Raw genomic sequence first — 19467 nt, 5'->3', positions numbered from 1 at the left:
CTGCACATGGACCCCTGAACTCCTACTGGTTCCTATGCTGTGCACACCAAAGTACAGGCACTTCAGGGAGAGACTTCTGGCATGCTGGGTTCTCAGGGAGGGCGTGAGAGCCTCTTCCAGAGACATTTGTGTGCCTGCACCTGCAGTGGAGCCCTTCTGTACTGTTGGGTTGGTTTTGAGGGCTCTCCTGTCCATTCATCCTGCACCCTTTGCTTGCCAACTCAGACTACCACTTTCTTGATAGTACAAGGGATAATAGCTTCAAACTGACAGAAGATTAGATATTGGGAAGAAATTCTTCACTGTGAGGGTGGTAAGGCACTGGCACAGGTTGACCAGAGAAGCTGCGAATGCCTCATCTCTGGCAGAGTTCAAGGTCAGGTTGGACAAGACTTTGAACAACCTAGTCTGGTAGAAGGCGTCCCTCTGAAGGTCTCTTCCAAATCAATCTATTCTGTGATTCCTCACTTGACTGTAGGTCATCATCACCCTCTCCCTTTATTTTTAGTTTAATGTTCTACTCATTAGGTTGGATGACCTTCTGAGAAAGATTTTGCCCCAAGTGGTGAGGTGGATCTCTTCCTAGCAGTTCTCAATCCTCAAGGAGGATCCCACAGTTGTAAAAACCAAGTCCCTGCTGTCAGTAAAAGCTTTGCAAGTGGTTGTTGTCCTCCCAGATCTGTCCAGTCCTCTTCCAGCCCTTCCTCCTCAATGACAGTATGCAGGAAAAGATGATCTGGGGTCCCTGTCTGCTCCCTATCTGGTCATGGAAGAAAAGAATTTGCATGGAAGAACAAGAATCTGTTATCAGAGGAGATCCAGTGTACCTATTACAGCTGTTAAGCATTATAGCCCAACACCTGAGAGACTGTCATGGTTTGTCCTAATTGTAGTAGCCAGGCCTACATACACAGGGTAAAAATGATCCATAGCCATGAAGAGCTGGAGAGAGGGAACATTTTGAGAGATTATCTGACTATTCTTTAAGTTAGACAGTTCTAGCAGGCAGTCAGAACACACAAAACACAGCCTGAAGTAGCAATGCAGGAGTAAATTAAAAAAGAATTTTTTCCCCCCATTAACTTAATGCAGTTCTGACTGTGAATTTTGCTTAGAAATAGGAAAAGACTCCAGATACCAGACAGCAGCACTGGTGTTTTCTCCAAGCCACAAAAGTGAGGGAGTCTTTTTGTATAAGATATTTGAAATCATCAAACTATTAAGTAGATTCTTAAAAAAACTGAAAATAAGCTTTAAACCCCGGCACATTTTCCGTTAGTTTGCAGTCTGTCACCATGTCATGCTCTGTACCCTGCACCTTCCATAGGCAAAGAGCTGGCAATGTGTAGGGGTAGTACTTCCATGCTGCTCCCCACCACACAGATCTAGAGCAGATGACAAGAAGCAGCAGGCAGTGGGGACAGAAATATGGCAATGGTTGATAATCCTCCCACAGAAGATGTGAAAAAGATGATGGAAAAAAGGCAGGGGAAGAAAATAAAAGCAAACAAGTAGGATTCACTCACTTCTAGTTTTGTATGTTTGGGTGATCATGGTTTAATAGTGGAACAGCAGTTGTGCTAAAAATAAATTATTTTGTGTGGTCAGATAATAAGGAGTATGTGTAGGATCCCAAAATATAATATCTGCAGAAAAGAGCCATAAACCTTGGGCAACAGTGGCTGACAAGAATCCCGTGATCTGAAGAGCTGAATCCTTTTCACAAGACTTATTAAAGAGTCAACCTTATGGATTTAGCCTGGCTCCTGCAGCAGAAATAAGTAAGGACTTTTTGAAATTATTGTATCAGACCATGTCTAGGCCCTTTAATCCCTTTCTCCCTATGTAATCCTGGTTGAGGGAAATATTAACCCATTCGGCAATGGTAGTAAAAACTTGTGTAATTCCCTAATTAACATAGCTCGTCCTCCTCATTAACATGTCCTGCCTCCAAGACCCTAATATTGCAAAGCGCGTGTTCAATAAAGGATTTCAGTTTTCTACCCCATATCTGGGATCGCTTAGTTTTTGACCCCCCCAGTATGATTATAAGGAAGAGCAAGGATCCTTGGAGAAAGAAGCTGTGTATACTTCAGGCAAAAATGCAAAATTCAGAGGAAGGCATTAGGAATTCCATTCTAGTGATAGTTTTCCCTCACTTAATACTGGCAGGAAATATTTAAATCTCATTTTTTATACCTATCACATGACTTAAGGACAGAAGCTCATTGTTTTAGTTCAGTTCTGAATTCTCACAGATTCATTTAGAGAACCATCCATTAAATCTATGTCTATCTACAGTTGCTTACACCAAAGTTTAATGCAAGAGTTCCTATTTCATGAAAGCATATCCTTCAGAAACACAACTCATCTTGATCTAAATATATGAAAGATAGGGAATCTAATAGTTCTTTTCAAAGTTGGTGTCAGTGTTGGACTAAAACCACAATGATCATCAATCCTACAAAGAGTCCACCTGAATCTATGAAGGCAATAATGCCTAACATGCTGTTTCACCTCTCTGTTGGGCATTCCAATACACTTATCTCCTATTAGTAAATACACTTGGGACTCCCCCTTGCCCCAATCTCAGTACACCTTGAATTCAAGAAAGGACTCGCACATATAACTTATTAGGAGTCAGAGTAAATGACAAAATAATCATACTTGCACTCAAACAGGAAGCACAGGTTCATTCTATGACAGAATAACCCACATCCTTGCTTGGCAGGTAAATTATTCCACAAGGAAATAAGTTCCAAACTGCTTCAAAAAAACTGATGCCCAAGAGGAGATAGCAAATGATACCTTGTCTATAGAGATGGTCAAACAAGGATGAGTTAAAGCTGGTCTTTCTGCTCTATCCAGACAGAAACTCTGATAACTAATCATTGACCTGCAGAAGAGTGTGGTTCCTAGAGCCCAAACTGAAGAGACAATTGACAATTGCTTTCTCATGGGATATTGTAACGGAAACCAACTTTTCCAAGCTATTTTTGATGGTCCCAAATTTAAGTATGTTCCATAGACATTAAAAAAGTACAAACTATTGTAATGGTTTTGAGTTTAGGCCTTCCTTCCCAGTCGCCAGGAAGGAAGGAAGGAAGGATTTCATCCTATTCCTTTACGTAATCCAAACATATGAATAGACGGAGAGAGAAGCTTCTTCCTCTCTTCCCTTCCAGCGAGGTTTGGAGACAGCAGATTCCCCGCAGCCAGTCTCGCTTCTGTGGGGGAGCTGAGGCCTGGCTGGGCCTACGGGGCCTGCTGTTCCTGCTGATCCTGAGTCCGGTAGCGTGGCAGTGGTGTTTGGGCAATTGTGCTATCCCAAAGAAAGTAGTAAGATATTCTTTTGCTAATTCCTTAGTTTGCTAGATCCTGAGGGTTTTTTTGTTTTTGTTTTTATTGTGTATATCTGTTCTTGGTTTTTGGGGTTTTTTTCCCTTCCCCTTCCTTTCTCTTTCCCTTTTGGTATTGTATATAGTATTTCAACTGCATACAACTGTAATATACGTAAATACATTTATTTTAATATAGTTCAGCTAGTCTGGATTTTTCATAGTTTTTTTTCTTTGCTCTTTGCCGGATGTTTTTGTGCTGGGTCTGGGGACTTGGCAGGGAGCCAAATAAAACTTAGACAACTGTGCACAATTTTTAACTATGCTTGTCTAATGTTAATTAAGTGAAGTTCGCAAATACATTTATCTTTATAATTAGCTTTAGGATTTCAGAGTAACTTTTAGAGACAGATGATACTCCTCAGAAAGTAGTCAATGATTTCACTGAGGCCCAGAAGGAATCTCTGGAGACTTGGGAACAGAAGCCAGATCATGTGAATGCTGAAGCATTCTCTAACCACTAGGAAACACTGCTTAATTAATTTACTTAATATTTACACTCTGCATAGGAAAATAGAAATATTTAAATTACCAGTATTCTAATGATACTGTGCTAATGACCTGAGCTAAGGACTCGTGATACTACTGAACATCATGAGTTAATTAGAAAGGCATCCAATAAGTCTGCGGAAGACTTCATAAAAGCCAGATGCTCAACATGAGGACAACCAAACTCAAAACATTAAAACCAAGGTCCCAACTTACTTGTGATAAACATAAAGAAAAAGCAGTCATTAATGGCACAGATATCAGAGATTTGGGATCTACATGGTTGCTTAATATATAGCTTGGTCAGAAGCACTCTCAGAGGAACACTTTTTGAGCATCATTTAGTGTTCTCAACAGAGTCCATCACTAGCTTCATTAGAAAAGTTACATAACCCAATTAATCTTCACAGGCAGGTGGTATTTCAGAGAGAAATTAGGTGTATTACAGTTCACAAGTGAAATCTCTCCTTTCTCATTTTGGTTACTAAGAAATCTTCAGGTTGAAAAGCCTTAAGTATTTCAGGCAATGGGAGAGTAGCAGCTGTATTTTAAGTACAGCATCTTTTAAATCTTGATCTTAGGCTTTTTTCCATATAGGTAACAACATCTGGGATTAGGGAATACCTCTATCAATCCCACCCTTAATTTTAGATGACCCTTGAAAGCACAACAGTCTCAATGATGTAGACAGGTAACAACAGTGCTGGAATCAAGGCTGTGTGGGTTCCTCTGGTCACTAATAATTGCAGTTGCTAGACATTAGGGGATCACTCAGGCTGGAACAGATCTCCAATCCCCTGCTTAAAACAGGTTCAGCCATGAGGTCAGATCAGGTTCCTCAGAGCTCTACCCAGCCAGGTCCTGAAAACTTCCAACAGCTACTGTACTTTCCTGGGCTACCTTTTCCATTGCTCAACAATTCTTAAAGCAAAAAAGTTTGCTAGAAAAGCTGCATACATTCCAGTCTGAAACTGTCTTGTTTCAAACGATCCTCAAAAAGATGTAATATTTAAATCCTGTTTAAAAATTTTGCCCAGCTAAAAAAAGAAAAGGACACGTACGCCCTTGAAGTAGAGAAGACTTACTGTATTATGTTGCCTATTATCTTTCCCTGATACGATCAAGAAGTAGTTCCATGCCAGCAGCAACAACAAAGCCAGTGGTATCATGTAGAGCTCAAAGTTCCAGACCACAAAAAGAAAAAGCTAGAAGACAGAGTAGGAAAAAAAGGTGATTCAAATCAGCATTACATTAAACTCTTATGCACAGTTAAAACCAATAAATTAAAACAATTCTAAAAAAACTCCACCTCTCCTCAAACAGGAAAGTTGTTTAACCACTTTGCTGACTTGACACTTACCTGCATGAAACAACTGCTACACTTCCCATTGCTTCCCGCCTTAACTCTTGGAAAAGAAAAAATTATGTAGTATGGTCTAAGAAGAATATTAATTGTTCTCTCATAAAATAAGGCTTTTGTGGACAACAAAATGCAAAATAGCATAAAAATAAGATTACATCCTCAGAAAGGTTAGTTATTTTTGTGAATCACAGAACCACAGAATAACTTGGGTTGAAAAGGACCTTAAAGATCATCCAGATCCAAACTCCCTGACATAGGCAGGGAAATGCTCCATTACACCAGGCTGGTCAGGGCCTCATCCAACCTGGCCTTGAACACTTCCAGGGATGGGACAACCGCAACTTCTCTGGGCAACCTGTTCCAGTGTCTCACCACCCTTACAGTAAAGAATTTCTGCCTAATAACTAATTTAAACCTACTCTCTTCCAGTTTAAAGCCATTACTCCTTGTTCTATCACTACGCACCCTCGTAAAATATCCCTCTCCATCTTTCTTGTAGGTCACAGGAACGTGATTAATTTAAAGAAGACCTCAACATGTCAGTGAATCTGGTTTTAGCTTTGAAACAATCCTCTAGCAATGCAAAGTTGGCACAGGAGTGAATAAAGATTAATTTGCTGTTTAGAAGAAAGAATATGGTCATGGCATAGTAATGTCACACAAACAAGCAGAAGTATTAATCTGAAAAAATCTTTTGCGTGGAAAACTAGTAAAAAAAATCACAGAAAAAGCTGGAAGTGTACAACCATTTTAATGAAAGCATAGCAAAACTGAAATGACCACAGACTCATCAAAAATGGGATTTAAAAAAATGCTGAGAAGCCACATAAGTCCACCCCTCTGAAAGCATTCATTTGTTGCAGTGTTTTCCCAAAACAGCTCAAATGCTCCATGACTGGGGGCTGCCAGAAACCGGGTTGGGTTATATCTCCCAGAGATGTGCACCTAAATAACTTGGGCTGCTCTTTAGTATTGGGCCCAAACAGGGATTGCACACCAGGAGAAACCCATCTGCACTACCAGCTCCATACACCACTGTCTAGATACTGTCCTCTACTGATGTTGCTACAAAATTCATGGTTTGCAGGAAAGAACTAAAAATAATTTCACTTGGATGGGGTCAAACAAAAACAATTTTTATCTCCAATTTTCCCTATGAACAAACCCTCCCTTACAGCTTAAAACCCAGCTGTAGTCATTACTAAGGTTTGTTTTCTTCCCATACAACAACAAAAAAAAAAGTCAGAGCAAATCACACTATGTACCACAGCTGGATAAACATCTTTAAATCATAAGAAGCCTTTTCCATCCAAATAGTTAAGCTTTTGAATATTTGTATTTTTAATACCTACTAAAATGAAGGAGGGTGTAGTGCCACAAAACTTGCAAACCTAAAGCACTACCTTTTTTTTCAGATTAACTAAAATGTGGCTCATTTTCCCAAATCAGTCACAGGATGTATATAAAGCTGAGTAAGAATAAAATTGGGATTTCACTAGTCTTCTGCTGGCTTTTTGTTTGGAGTTAAAACAAACAAAATGCTCTTATCAAATTTAAGTTGCTGCACAGAAGAAAAAAAAAATCTATATCTTAGGTAATCTTCGGAGGGGGAACCTTCAGGCCCTGGAAGTTAGTCCATTACCTGGAAGGAGCATGATCTTCCACCCTGCCCCTCGCCATGTGGCATGCGACCCCGCAAGGAGCACACACACAGACCACCAGGGAGGGACGGATGAAAGAGAAGGTTTATTGGGGGGATAGGGGTTTATAAGGCTCTTGTGAGGGTCAAAGGGGGCCAATCACAGGTGTAAGGTCTTACAAAAAAACCAATCAGGTAGTGTAGGGAATTAGCTCGTGTGAACTTCTTGCCTTAGCTCGTGTGAAACCTCTGAGACACAGGGCCATGAGAAAGCAACAGTGTCTTTGATATGCTGAAGCTGGGTGATAAACAAGAGGTTGCATTACCAAAACAAAGGCAACTGATTAGCCACCTGTGTAAACAAGGCAAGGCAGTTGAGATGATATCACCTGTTAGTAAAGTACCAATTAGGAGCCTAATCTCTGTAATATGTATGAGCCTATTATACAGTGTATATTAAGCTGCTGTCTATCTTCAATAAACGGAGTTTTTGGATCCTTATATTAAGAGTTCAGAGTTCCCCGTCGCGACAAAATGGCGCCCGTGGACAGGGACCAAGGGGGGTCCCTAGAAGTCAAGTCGGACTTCTGGGCTGGAATCAAGTCGGATTCCGTAGAACCAAGTCGGGTTCTCGTGGCCGCGGTCGGACGTAGTTTCGGTCGGTCTTGCCGTGCAGCACAAGAAGGCGAAAGGGTTGGACGAAAAAGAGCTCAAACCTGCCGCCACCGAAAGCCTCTTTTTCGGGGATTTTGGACGGTGAAAGAGTTTAGTTCCGCGTCCCACGTTGCGAAAAGAGCTCAAACCCGCCGCCGCCGAAAGCCTCTCGTTCGGGGATTTTGGACGGCGAAGGGATTTAGTTCCGCGCTTCCGGCAACGAAATAGTTGGACCCAGCGCCCGGGACTCCTGAAGAAGGAGCCCGCCGACAAAGCCGCAAAGTCTCGAGGAAAGGGCTGCACACAGCGTGGTAATATGTTGTTTAGGTAATGAAGGGACAGGCGGCACTATCAATACTCCAATGCTTTTCGGAAAACCGAGGAGTTTAAGGTATAGACTTTAAAAAGGAACTAACAGGTGTCTGGACAAACAGAGACTCCGACTTCGCCGTTCTGAGGGACGTAGGGTGAACAGAAAGAGCCGAGAGAAACAGACGATAGACGAGACATTGCCCCCGGCGTTAAGAATTTAAAGCTGCGTGCAGAACCACAATACAAGCGGAATCTCACCCTGGTCAGGTGAGCGGCTGAAGGGGGGCATGGGGTCCGCTCTTTCATAAGAAGAAGAGGCGTGCGAACGCTCCTCTGTTTAATTCTCTCTGAGAGAGATTCTTATTATGACGAAAAAGCCCTTAAAGGGTTATTAATCCCTACTGCTCAAGCTACCTTTAAAGTGTCCATACGGGATGCTATAAGGGACCAGATAGGGGAAGAGATCAAAGTGCTGCATTAACGAGCAGCGAAATTGAAAGCAAAGAAAGCGAGTCAATTTTTCAACTTTTATTCATTATCTCAATAATCGTGCTACCGACAAATTTCAAAGTGCAGGCTTCTGCCCGATCGTCGGCCGGCGGCCCCAGCGGCAGTTTGTCTTTTTCCCTAAACAGTTTTAGCTCTATGCAGGACGCCAGAGAGGCCACTGCCAGCTGTGCCTCCCGCCGCGGCGAGCTTTCCGCCGCCCCCGCTGCCGTTTTTCCCATCGCTGCTTCTAAAGCTGCTGCCCTGTTGCTGCCTGGAGCCGAACCCGGCTCCGATGTACTGCCGCATGGAGCCGGTCCTCCCCCCCCTCTCTCCCTCCGCTGGGAGCCGCAGGGCGAGCGGCGCTGCCGCGGCCGGGCCCAGCTCCCCCAGCCCCGCCGCTTCCGCCCGCCGCTGCCACGGCCCCCCCCGCCGCCATGCGCTGCCTCTGTGCGCTGCTGGCGCCGCCGCGCCTTGCCTTGCCTGCCCGGCTGTGCCTGCCGCCGCCTGCCTGTTCGCGAAAGCAATTCCCGCTGCCGCGACCCCGCCTCCACCAAGCCCGGCGAGGGACAGCTTCGGTAGGAACGGCAGGAGGGGAGAAAAGCCGCAAGCGGGCCCGCGCCATCGCGCTGCTGCCGCTGCCTGCTCCCCGCGTCACCGACAACGACATCGAACTACGAGAGCAGACAGAGAGACTTAAAAAATCAAGTACAGCTGCCAGAAAACTTTTGCGGACATCTGTGGCAAACCCGAAGTTAAAGTGACGGGGCTCTCTGCAACTCCTCTGCCATTGCCAGCCCTAAGTTTTTACACATAGGTGTTTTCTAGTTATCTGCATGATGGATGAAGCCTTTAAGAGAAATTAGTTCTTCGAAACAAGGTTGATGTTATTCCTGCAAGTGACTATGACACCACCAGAAGCTGTTGTAGCTAACAGTTGTTTTAATATTACTAGAACACAGTTTATTAAACACAAATTTTTAGTATTTTTAAAACACATAATTATAGAGAGTAAGAATTTAAGCATGGTGTGTTGTGTGACCTTTGGATTGCTCACTAGACATTGGTGGAAGAAAGCTTGTCTATCTGATTAGTTTTATCTGTGTAGTTAAGAAACTCTAGCATTATTAGGTACTGGAGAATTATTATAATTTCTTAGGTTTGTGGAACGCAGTGACATGGAACACAGAAGTATGCTTGTATGAAATGTGTTTGAGTGCTGGTGGCCACCGTGTGGATGTGGGTGAATGGAAGTATATACATGTGTAGGTGAATATGAATAAGTGTATATATATGAACACAAATTCACAAACACCTTTTGGGGAACAGATCACACAAAGCAAGTTACAGTCTATTTTTGGTTCAATGTCACAATGGGTTTTAAGTCTTGTTAAGAAAGGTTTACGATGGTTTTTACTAATAAGATTTTTGTGGTGCCAAATAAAAAAAAAAAACAAAAACGGGGAAATGTAGGGAATTAGCTCGTGTGAACTTCTTGCCTTAGCTCGTGTGAAACCTCTGAGACACAGGGCCATGAGAAAGCAACAGTGTCTTTGATATGCTGAAGCTGGGTGATAAACAAGAGGTTGCATTACCAAAACAAAGGCAACTGATTAGCCACCTGTGTAAACAAGGCAAGGCAGTTGAGATGATATCACCTGTTAGTAAAGTACCAATTAGGAGCCTAATCTCTGTAATATGTATGAGCCTATTATACAGTGTATATTAAGCTGCTGTCTATCTTCAATAAACGGAGTTTTTGGATCCTTATATTAAGAGTTCAGAGTTCCCCGTCGCGACAAGGTAGGGAGTTAACAGCCAATAGAAAGGGTTAACAAAAGGCCAATGAGAACACCTTAGGACATCTTCCCAGGACACTCCTGCCTGGGAGATAAGGGGTCTTTACAGAGGGTGTCGGGAAGAAGGAGCAGTGACTTTGCAGAAATGCAAAAGGGCCATCTTAAGACATGTTTAAACAACATTAAAAACTCCTGTTTCCATAACATTTGAGCTGTTTTCTTCTTTTTCTTCACCAGTCCACCTTTGGCAGGACTTTTTCCATAAATCCATTGCCACAAATCTTTTCTCTCAAGATCAGCTAACTTACCTCACCCGTGTACTTTCTACCACTGAGTGCTATGTATATGGAAGTCCTATGAAACTGCAAGACAAACGTAATAAATACTGAAAATAACTGAACATACAGTGTGTATGACTCACAAGAGTATATTGGCACTTCTAACAGTATTTCAATTGAAAGAAAAATGCCTTTTTTAGGTTGTTTAGTTTAAAAGGAAATCTGTTAGAACTGGTAATGAAAAAGCAAACGAGCTCATGGAATTCAACAGCTCTTCTATGAGCTTGCTATCTACAGAAAAGTGGTAAATTTGATGTAGCCAACTTATAACAGATTTCACGTCTCAAAAGAAAAGCAAAAAATCATTGCATGCTTCAACCCCAGAAATGTCCTGAGTTAATGTATGCACACCAAAGGGTGCTCTGGAAGGCAGCAAACAGTACCAAGTATTAGAAAAGCAAATACTAGAGATTACCTGTTGATAAATGGCAATGCATAGTCTTTCTTAGGGTCCGAGCTGAACTTTGGTTAAAAAGATGGAAAGAAAATGAAGTACTATTCAATCCCCGTCCCCAGAGAGAAAAGAAGCTAACAACTTACACAGTCTCAGGAAATATGGGCCTGACAGGAGAATGAGGAACACGGTCATCATGTACCCTGTACTCCAGAATATCAATGAATTTTCATCCAAGCACTTCTCACTGGAAGTTTCTAAGTGCCAAATGATCTTGAATGGTATTAATTCCTTATAAGACTATACTCTGAGGGCCAGTAAAAAATTATATTAAGATATTACCACTTTACAACTTGTATGGATACACCTTTCGAAAGTGTGAATATTACACCTGCCATCTCCTGAAGATGATTTCCCTGATCTGCCACCTTAATTTCCATCTAGTCCAGCTGAATTTTTACCAATTCCTCCTTTAAGGCACCTGTCTCAGCCAGGCACTAGCAAAACAGTGCAACACAAATGAGATGTGTGCTGTGTGAGATCTGCAGTGATGCCATTGCAAAACAAATGGCCTCGCTATCCTTCCCAGACAAGAAATGCACTCATGAAAAGCAAATGGAGAAAACAAGCAGATTTCCAGTATCAGACAAAACCTTTAAGTAAACATGAGCAAACCCAAAATCTGGTGCAGAACATCAAGAAAACTCAGGGATTTAGTCCTTACACATAAAAAGCCTGATAGCTGGGGTGAAAGAGAAGAAGGGAAGTGGTATGTAGAAACCTTCATGCATGATGGAGAAATAAACCTATCCATCCCTTAAACAAGTATAGGCCAGACACAAATAAACAACCAAAAACAAAACAAACAAACAAAACCTCCAAAAGCAAACAAAAAGAAACAACCAACCAAAAAAACCCCCCAAACCAGAAAAAGCTAAGGAACAAGTACAAGGGGACAGTTTTGCAAGTTGCCCATGCCTATAAAGCATCCAGTGGAACATGGACTGTATCTGGCATGATATCTTCTAAGGAAATAATGGCTCTAACTCTGTCTAAAAAGGATCCTCATCACTACTGAAGCAAGCTAACTATTTTAAGAGAGGAGTGGGAGTCTCAAAGGTTACAGTTTAATATAGCTGCCATTTCCTACACAGAAGAATATAAGAAAGGACTTTTTCTTCTCCCCCATGAGATCAAGATTTTCAGAGTCACAGGCATGAACTGGCCATTTACAATATCACATCAGTTGATACTCTTAGTGAGCGACACTTGCATTAAATGATCATTCAGGGAGACACATGACACTATCCCTGGTGTACAACACTTCAAAAAATAATTTAAGTTAGGATATTGAATATCCTATTCTTTTGAAAACTACAGTATATTTTAAAAAGAAATCTCATCCAAAATGATTAACGCTTCCTACTGTTCAGAAAAAAAGCCTGCCCTTTCAGACTAGCAGCTGTGAATCATTAGCTTTCCAGTGATGAGATGTGTTTGATGAGTATTTTTCTTTCTAATTAAGAGACGAGATTCTCTTTTTGACTATCTTCAGACTGAAGCGAAGCGAAAGATTTCTGCCTATGTGGAAAGGCCATGTTCTACAAAACAATTATTTCAGATTTCTTTTTATCTACCTCCACCCAATTTCATTTCACTTTTAACAAAATCCTGTTTGCACCCACAGACTTCACAGCATTAACCCCTGTGTTTCCCAGTTCTTTTCCTTTTTTTCTTTTGTTTCTGTTTTGATTGCTAGCAGAGAAGAGCACATAAAAAAAAGAATTATCCCTCACAGGAGTCACCGACCCCATCCTCAGGTACAGGAGAGAGCAGAGGATATGACAAGGGAGGGCTGCAAGAATTCCTGTTCGAGAAGTTTCTGAGAAAAGTAGAAATGCCTGAGTTTGGTGGACCAGAGATTTGCAGTGGCAGCACCCAGAGCCATGAGCTGTAATGTGATGGGCAGTGTGGCAAGACACAGACATCCCCCACTGCCATCATCTGACATGACGCACACCACTCATGCTGCAGTCTCCTCTTCAAGTCGTGGCTTTCTCTGATCATTTTCACAGAACATTCTTACAGCCTCATTTACGTCTTACCTATATCCTTGCCTTTATATTCGTGACCAATCTCTTGATTACCCTGGAAACACAAAGGTTGGCTGCACAGCATTTTGGCACAATCACAAACAGACGACAACTGCAGCTCCAAATACTACACTTTAATATCAAGATCATCCATTTACCCTTTAAGCTTAAAAGGACAGCTGTACTACCTGAGGCTTTATCCCTTGTATGTATTCTCACAAGACTAGAAAGAATGAGAGATAACCCACATATCTGCATGGTACAGACTGTCTACCAAGTACTCCAGGTTTTAAGGACAGTAAAATCCTGCCTGGTGTTTTATACCACCAAATCCTTAGAAACATTTTGTATTATATACAAATAATAGTATTTTGTATTATACTTTGGAGAGACAGCAGCTTCTTCCATTACAAAAGTAGTCAATTACCTCTAGCAATCACAGCTCCTCTGATCTTGTATAACACTTCTAATAAAAAAAATTAAAAAGGAAGCATTTCTTTTAGCTATATCAGATCTCAAACACACTAGCATTATTGTAAAAACTTATGGGAATTCATTCCAAATGCAGTGCCTTCATTCAGGTAAATCTGGAAGAAATATGCCTTTTAAACATATTCTAAAGCATCCTCCACAGTTCCTCTCATAAGTCTTGCAATTTTAGTTTCAATTACCTGACTGCCAGGAGAAGGTGGAGTCAGAAAGGTTTGAGTCTCAAACACATTATCTGTTACTCCATTTTTCTGTACACAGGCTAAAGTCAAACTGAAAATAGCAAAAGCATTGAATGTGTAAAAAAAAATACAGAAAAAATTATTTAATTCCCATTGCTTTATTTTGACAGATTTTCAGTTCAACCTTGGATTTATGTTGGTTATCTTTTTAAAATGCCTAAGATCTTGGTAATCTGAAAAAACAGAATAATTAGTATTTTTTACACTCTAAGAAATTTTCCTTTAACTCAGAAACAAACTTACGGGATTTCCTAATTTGCCCTAATTTTCCTCTTTGCTGGAATTAGAAGAATTGCATTCACTGCAATTTACGCTTTTATAATCATTCTTTCTATTTATTTCATATAGAAAGAGAAAATGGAGATACTTCCATGACAAGTAAAACAAGATCTTAACCGAAGAGATGAAGTATTAATTTAATGCCAGCCCTAATGGGGCTTTTGACGTATTTTGATGTATTGAAAGACCTACAGTAGCACTCATTAGAGCACTTGGGTCCCATATGTAGAAGAACACACCAAAAAAAAAAAATTTCTTACCACATAGGACATTTTTGGTCATGGTTTTTCCATGTTGATAATCTGTACAACAAACCCAAGGTTCTATTTCATCTCACTCCTTTCATCTAAACATGATGTACCAGTAGTTACTACAGAAACCATTCTGACACGATGTGCATCAATCCACCCAGTTTGTTTGTGAAACACACCTAGTGCCAGAACAACCTTAATGATGACACCATTTTCCAACCACATCATAATGTACATTGCCCCTCTATAAGACTGTCAGCACCAACAAAATGTTCCAGTTAAAAGCCTGAAAATTTTCATTTAATTTTTTACTTTTTTCTTTACAACTTCTAACAGATGTTTCACAACCATTTTTTAGAAGTACTAAAAACTTTACTTTGAGAATGCCAACAACTTCAAGAATGCAAACCTCAGAGCATGAATGCAGTGCCACTTTAAACAGCACATGGATTCAGGATATAAAATTTGTATTTCTGTAACCAGCTGCTAGTGTAATCAATGACAAAACTTGGGTGGAAATAAAAATTACACCCTCCAAAAATATTTACAAGATGTGGAATCTCTTGGGTCATTTATTTCCCCTTCACTTGAGACTTTCTGAGCTGTGTAGTCAGTATTCAGGATAAAATTAGAAAGGCAAATATGGTTCATTGAGGTAATTCCCATACACGCAGCCTCTTGCCATTCACAGGGCTCTTAAAGATGGATTTGTTCTGTCAGACTGCTAAAATGCTGACAAACTAAGAGGAATTGATAGTATTTTTCCTATGGGCAATAACACCTGGCATCAAATGACAAATGACCAACTAGGATACAATACATCAAAGGCATGTCTGAGAATGGGGCTACTAGGTTCACTGAACCTCCATTCCATTTTAATACCATATTTTCTGAACAATACCTAATTGTCTACTGAATGACCCATATCTTTGTGTAAGTGACAGTACCTAGAAGACTGTTCTACAGTCTTGGTCTACAACTAAAAAAGTGCTTTTAATGCCTGTCCCCAGGTTGATTTCACAGAATCACAGAATGGGTAAGGTTTGAAGGGACCACAGTGGGTCATCTGGTCCAAACTCCCTGCTCAAGCAGGCTCATCCTTGAGCACACTGCACAGGATTGTGTCCAGATGGTTCTTGAATATCTCCAGTGGGAGAAACTCCACAACCCCACAACCTCTTTGGGCAATCTGTTACAGTACACGGTCACTCTCACAGTAAAGAAGTTCCTCCTCATGTTCACATGCAACTTACTGTGCATCATTTTCTGCCTGTTGCCTCTTGTCCTATTGCCTGGCAGTACAGAGAAGAGCCTGGATCCATTCTCTTGACACCCTCCCTTCAGGTACTCATTGACACTGATGAGGTCCTCTCTCAGTCATCTCTTCTCAAGGTTAAACAGGCCCAACTCTCTCAGCCTTTCCTCATAAGAGAGACATTCCAGTCCCTTGCCACCCTTTGCTGGACCCGTTCCAGGAGCTCCATGTCTCTCTTGTACTGAGGAGCCCAGAACTGGACACAGCACTCCAGATGTGGCTTCACTAGAGCTGAGCAGAAGGTCAGGATCACCTTTCTTGACCTGCTGGCAATGCTCTTCCTAATGCTTCCAAGGATTCCATTGTCTTTCTTAGCCACAGGGGCACACTGCTGGCTGATGGACAGCTTGTTGTTCACCAGGGGCCCCAGCTCCTCTTCTGCAGAGCTACTTTGCAAGTTAGCCCTCAACCCGTATTGGTGCATTCCCTGCATTTGCCTTTGTTGAATTTCAGAAGGTTTTTCTCTGCCCATTTTTCCAACTTGTTGAGGTCCCTCTGAAGGGCTGCACAGCACTCTGGGTTACTGGTCACTCCTCCCAGCTTTGTGCCATCAGCGAATTTGCTGAGGAGCACTCCTTAATCCAAGTCATCGATGAATAAGTTAAACAATAGTGGGCCCAGTATTGAACCTTGGGGGACACCACTACTGACAGGCCTGCAAGTGGATCCTGTGGACTCTCTGCAATCTGCCTATCAGTCAGTTCTCAATCCATTTCACTGTCCGCTCATCCAGTCCGCACTTTCTGAATTTGTCTATGAGGAAATTGTGAGAGATAGTGTCAAAAGCCTTACTGAAGTTAAGGTAGACAAAATCCACTGCTCTCCATCATCATCTACAAGATGGTGCTCCATCACCTTTCCAAGGATTGAGGTGAGGCTAACTGGACGATATTTCCCTGGGTCCTCCTTCTTGCCCTTTTTAAAGACTAGGTAGACATTTGCTCTCTTCCAATCCTCAGGTAGCTCTCCGGATCATCACAACCTTTCAAAGATGATTGTGAGAGGCCTTGCTATGGTGTCTGCCAGCTCTCTCAGCACTCATGGGCTTGTGGATATCAAGTTTGCCTAGATTCTGCTTTGGTTTAATATATAACACTCAGATTGACCTATTCTTTTTAGCTCAGTTTTGCTGAGATGGGTAGTCATCAGGAGAAAGATTCCAGCCTGTTCGTAATTCTAACTGTCCAACTTTACTCTGGGTTTTTTAAAATAGATTTACTTTGGTCCTCTCCCCACTGAAGATACATCTTCCAGTTTTGGAATTCAATCTCATCTTTTCCAATTTCAAAATTTCTTAACATTGGCTGTTTCAGAACCACACACGCCATTTCTGTTGGTGGTGTCATACTATGAAAGATATTTCTAAAAAGTACATTTCACATAACTATTTAAACTTTTTTTGCACACACAGATCTATGTCACAAATTTATATTTATGTTCTTCTTACACAAAAATTCAGAATCTAGCAGATTTCTCCTCTTACAATTTCACTGCTATGAGGGTGGGACTGTTGAAAGTGTAAATGTACATGCCATTTTAGAAGAAAAATCCAAAATGTTGACTTCGGGAGAAGTGCAAAATCACAACATGGATCCTGCTAGATAACTGCAGCTATTTATGCGGAACGGAATGGTGAGTTAAAGAGCTCTGCACAGTTTTAAACTATGTTGTGCTGAAAAAGATCATACACAACCAGGGATCTACATATTCACATTTATCTTCATTTTGTAGGCATTTTGAAAAATGTAATTTCTTTAGATAATCCGAGAATGAAACGATGTTATTTCCTCTTTCCTTTCTTACAACTCGAGAGACTGACAGACTTTGAACCTGCCTCCTGTTCCTCCCATATTCCTGAAGATTGTAAATTGTCCAGCAAAAGTTATTAAACTACATATAGGGAAAAAATATTTGGTACCTTCTTCAGCTGAATTAGAATGGCTTCACTGTACATCCACTGTAGTCCAAGCAACATACTTAGTCCCCAGACATCTATATGGAAGTTGTTCCAAATGTTATGCTTTTTTCTTAATCTGCTCACTTAAAATTAACTTTTTTCTTAATCTGCTCATTCCCTTATCTTCCATCCACTTTTGCAGATGAAGAAAAACTACTTAACACTTTAAAAAAACACTATAAAAACTATAATAGGGTAGAAATAGTCACCATTACCCAAATACTGGAAAATACAAGACTTGCAGACTTGCTTTTTTGAATGCAAAGTAGAAAACAATAACTTTTTTTCAAAGAAAAGTAAGTCACTTACGTTAAAAATCCTGAATGTGAACTACTTAAACCTCCCAAGTGTTTAAACTGTGCTCATCTTCATTGATATGACAGAAAAACGAAACCATCAAAATAAAAGGACCATTAGGATATTAGGAAATGCAACCTTTGATAAAGTAAGTTGTTTGGTTGTAGGAAAACCGACACTGCCAACTGTGAGAGTTAAAGGGACAGAAATAAAATTTCAATTGTAGCCAGGAAGTTATCTTCCACACATTCCAGGAGCCTCCTAGACTGTCTCCTCTCTGCTGTGCTGAGTTTCCAGCAAACATCCAGCAAGCTAAAGTCTTCCTCCAGAAAAAGGGCTGGCGATCATGAAATGTCAGCCAGCCACTTACAGAATACTTCATCTGCCTCTTCATCCTGGTTGGGTGGTCTGTAACAGACTCCCACCAGAATGTCCACCTTGTTAGCCTTTCCCCTGATTCTTATCCACAGGCACTCATTAACATCACTACCCTTCCTTCCCAAAAAAGCTCTAGCTTCAAATCAGGATCCCTATTCCTTTTATTTGCCTGGAAAGGAGAACAAAAACACACGGGATTTTCTAGTCACCATTTTCCGCATGTGTACTTCCCCCACATAGGACCATTTGCAGCCCTCGGTGCTTCAGAACAGAGCACCAAGGCTGCTGGTAGGAGAAAAGGGTCTACAGAAGGAGATTGCAGCCAGATGAACACATTGTACTGGTTTTGTGTGGCAAGGTTTCGGTAGTGGGGAGGCTGTAGGTGTGGCTTCTGTGAGAAGGTGCCAGAAGTTTCACTCACCTGCAATAGCACCAATGCCAGCTAGCTCCAAGATGGAGCTGCTGGCCAAGGCTGAGCCCATCAGTGATGGTACCAGCACCTCTGGGATATTTAAGAAGGGGAAAAAGAAAACCATACAACCACAGCTGGAGAGAAGAGTGAGAATATGTGAGGGAAGCAACTCCACAAACACCCAGGTCAGCAAAAAAGGAGTGGGAGGAAATGCTCCAGACACTGGAGCAGAAATTCCTCTGCACCCCACTGTGAGGTAGGTTGTCCCCCTGAAAACCATGGAGGTCCACAGTGAAGCAGATATCCACCAGCAGCCCATGGAGGACCCTACACCAGAGCAGCTGGATCCCTGAGGAAGGTTGTGACTCTGTAGGAATCCTGCTACAGGTCCTGGTAGGATCTGTAGCCACATGGACAGATGAGATCAGCTGGAGCATGTTTACTGGCAGGACATGTGACCCCACAGGGAAGCCACACAGGAGCAAGTCTGTTCCTGAAGGACAGTGTGGGAACGGACCCATGCTAGAGCAGTTTGTGAAGAACTGCAGCCCATATGGGAAGGACTCACCGTAGTGACCCTGGCTGGATGCCAAGCACCCACCATAGCCACTCTATCATTCCCCTCCACACCTGGACAGAGGAGAGAAAACATAATGAAAAGTTCATGGGTTGAGATAAGGTCCGGGAGAGACCACTCACTGAATAGGGGCAAAACAGACTCAAATCAGGGATATTAACTGAATTTATTACTAACAAAATCAGAGCAGGATAATGATAAGTAAAATAAATCTTAAAAACACCTTCCCGAGCTCTACTTCCTGCCCTACCAGTGGCCTAGAGAGACAGGGAATAGGGGTTATGGAAGTTCAAACCAACACAATC

The 19467-nt window shown here is 41.6% G+C and overlaps 1 protein-coding gene across 6 annotated transcripts in view; it reads right to left on the bottom strand.

The window, feature by feature from the left end:
* Positions 1-19467, bottom strand: part of MCTP1 (multiple C2 and transmembrane domain containing 1) — a 189411-nt gene that overhangs the window by 48193 nt on the left and 121751 nt on the right. For 4 of the 6 annotated variants that reach the window (XR_003538401.1, XM_027708764.1, XM_027708766.1 and 1 more), the window contains one exon: positions 4973-5092. The exons of 1 other annotated variant lie outside the window; for it this stretch is intronic. Coding sequence is in view for 4 of the 5 variants with exons in the window: in XM_027708764.1 (XP_027564565.1) it covers positions 4973-5092 (120 nt within the window). In the remaining variant the exon portion in view is untranslated. Of the gene's footprint in view, positions 1-4972; positions 5093-19040; positions 19216-19467 lie in introns of those variants that run through there. One more of the 6 variants, XM_027708769.1, reaches the window with a different exon arrangement.

This window comes from Neopelma chrysocephalum, unplaced genomic scaffold, assembly GCF_003984885.1.
Source record: "Neopelma chrysocephalum unplaced genomic scaffold, ASM398488v2 Primary Assembly neopelma1_96523, whole genome shotgun sequence".
Lineage (NCBI taxonomy): Eukaryota > Metazoa > Chordata > Aves > Passeriformes > Pipridae > Neopelma > Neopelma chrysocephalum.
The sequence above is the reverse complement of the archived record's forward strand: the minus strand, read 5'-3'. Positions and strand labels throughout refer to the sequence as shown.